The 2,496-nt window shown below is 36.2% G+C and overlaps 1 protein-coding gene across 1 annotated transcript; it reads right to left on the reverse strand.

Moving 5' to 3' along the window:
- Positions 1–261: 261 nt before the first annotated feature.
- LOC118053389 (probable WRKY transcription factor 49) lies at positions 262–2,496 on the reverse strand. The gene is made up of 3 exons (XM_035064637.2): positions 1,945–2,496; positions 1,664–1,810; positions 262–887 (listed from the first exon to the last, which is right to left on the reverse strand). Exons 1-3 carry the CDS (start codon positions 2,199–2,201, stop codon positions 371–373), a joined length of 921 nt encoding a protein of 306 aa, XP_034920528.1. The 5' UTR covers positions 2,202–2,496; the 3' UTR covers positions 262–370.

Genomic DNA, 2,496 nt, shown 5'->3' on the forward strand with positions numbered 1-2,496 from the left:
TTAAATACAACTCACTGTTCTACTATTATTCTTGACTAACTAATAGGCTGGCAATATAGTTTATAGGCCAAAAAACCATAAACCCTAATGTTTTGGCCACCAGTACCGATGACTTGTTGTCTGAATTTAAAAAAATATATATTTTGGGTTAAACGACATGTTTTTCGCCCATCAAATTTAAGAAAACATAAGGGTCGCATGGGTGGTCCTTCCCTTGCAGGCCCATGCATTGGCCCATATATATATATATATATATAAATCTATTTTAGTTGATATAATTTTTTACTATTAAACCTTTATATGTGGGCCATTACAATTAGCAAGAAAACAAGAGAGGTTTACTGGCTTTTGGGGCACTTTCAATGCTGATTCACGCGATGCTAGTATCCAAGGCAATATCCAAAAATGAATGGGAAATATTGGGAGACCAAGACAGGGAGGAAGGTGGTGAGGCAGGCGGAGAACGGTAAGATGAAGATGAGGAATTTGAAGACATGTTGTGGTTTGATGGATTCCGAACCATAAAAGGCACCACATCTTCAAGCAACCCTTGAGGACCTATTGCTTCCAAACCTGATTCATGCACGTAATCATCAGCTGTGCTGGTGCTAGGCAGGGAGCCAGGACTGGCGACATGGGCCGAGTACTCTTGGGCTTGTTCTGGTGTTCGTTGGGCTCCATGGGCCTGGAACTCGGCTTCTGAAATGGTTCCTTTAGGCTTCTTGGAAGGTGGATCACCATGCTGTGTCTGGTTCGATAAGAAGAAAGGGTATGTAAAGTGTAAATGGAGTCCTTCGTAAGTGATGACGAGTGTGTCTGGATCCTCGCTGCACCTTTCCACCTGCTTTTTTGCACTGCACCGTGGGTTCGTGCACCTATAATAGCTTCTGTTCCAGCCACAACAAAATTTATGTTTACAAGTTTTTTTTGTTAGATATGGCATGTCACATGATGGACAGCACCATAGTTAACTATAACGTTTTTAGCATGACAACGTTTTCTCTAAAAGAAACAAAGAACAATCCTCCATCCTCCAAAGCCATATGCGTTTCTAGTATTCTTAACGCTTAATTGGAAGAAATTGATATATGGTGAATAAAAAAGAGGCTAGAGAAATTGATGAAAATCTTAATTGATAGAAGCAACCAATTAAATCCTCAAATTTGTTCACAAACTAATGTCAATGAATATTTAATTACGTGGAGATAATTGCCCTTAACTTGACCCAAAGAGTTTCACAAAAATTAAAAATAAAAAGAAGAGGAGAGAAAATAAAAGAGAAGAAGATTCAAAGGGTAATTTGGGCATTTCCTTGGCATTGACCACAAAAGGTTTTTAAATTATCAACTTTAAGTGTGTGTAAATGTGTATTTAGTATTATGATATAAAGTGATTTTTAAAAAATGTTTTTTCATTAAAATGTATTAAAATATTTTTTTATCTTTAATATTAACACATTAAAATTATTTAAAGAATCACCAGAAACTATTGCAGCAAAATATTCTTGATTCCGGAAAATAAAATTAATCATTAACAACTTTATTTGATCTGTTATAATACAAGGGCTTAAAAATAAACGTATCAACTATAAGGAAAACGGTTGGCGTAAAAAATATATATAAACTATACGGGAAAAAAGGTAACGAAGGAGATGGTTAGTTACCTAGGATGTGGGCTGTTCTTGATAGATTTTTGCCCATATTTCCTCCATTTATAACCATCATCAGCCATCCCATTGCCACATCTCTTCAGTTTTAGAGTGTACTTGTTGTTCTCCATCTTACTCAAATCCTTTTGCAACAATGAAATTCTGGAAAAAAAAAAAAGAGATGGGAATATATATAGAAGTTTAATTAAATCATTTTAAGAGCACCTTAATTAATTTATACAAATAATTCAAGTTTATTTAAGAGTGATCTAGAGAGGGGAGTTCAAACTTCAAACCTGGCTTGTGAAACTGCTTGGGATTGGTCTTCTCTGCTTGACATCGACAAAGCATTCTCAATATCTTGGATTGTTGGGCCTGAATAGACTTTGGATATGAGCTGGTTAATAGTTTGTTCATTCGCAGGACTTGGTTTGGATTGGTTTTTCTCCTTTGGCAAGAAAAAGAAAGGAGATTCATCATCAAGAAGCTCTCTGACAAGCTCATCTTCACTCTCATGATCAAACCATGAACTACTCTTTATTACTTCTTCCATGTTGTTCTCTCTAACACGAACTCAATCAATCAGATGTGCATTACAGCAATGATATCTATCTCTGTCTCACAGAACAAGAACCCAAAGAGTAATTAGCGATAAGAGATGTGAGTAAGAGAAAGGTTGAGGAGGAGGAGGAGGAGGAGAGAGCGGAGTAGATGAGGAATTTGTGACGTCTACGAGCCCTCTTGACTTTTAAAACAAGATTTTACTTTGTTTATGTTGGAGAGAAAAGAAAGAAAGAAAGAGCTATACTACATTACTATCTTGTATGTCTTCTACCTTGACTCTCTCA

This window comes from Populus alba, chromosome 6 (assembly GCF_005239225.2).
Source record: "Populus alba chromosome 6, ASM523922v2, whole genome shotgun sequence".
NCBI classification, from domain to species: Eukaryota; Viridiplantae; Streptophyta; class Magnoliopsida; order Malpighiales; family Salicaceae; genus Populus; species Populus alba.

Coding starts and splice junctions, on each gene's coding strand:
- LOC118053389 (XM_035064637.2), bottom strand. CDS start 2,201: ATGGAAGAAGTAATAAAGAGTAGTTCATGGTTTGATCATGAGAGTGAA. Junction 1,811..1,944: donor CAAGCAGTTTCACAAGCCAG/GTTTGAAGTTTG, acceptor TTTTTTTTCCAG/AATTTCATTGTTGCAAAAGG. Junction 888..1,663: donor AAGAACAGCCCACATCCTAG/GTAACTAACCAT, acceptor TGGCTGGAACAG/AAGCTATTATAGGTGCACGA.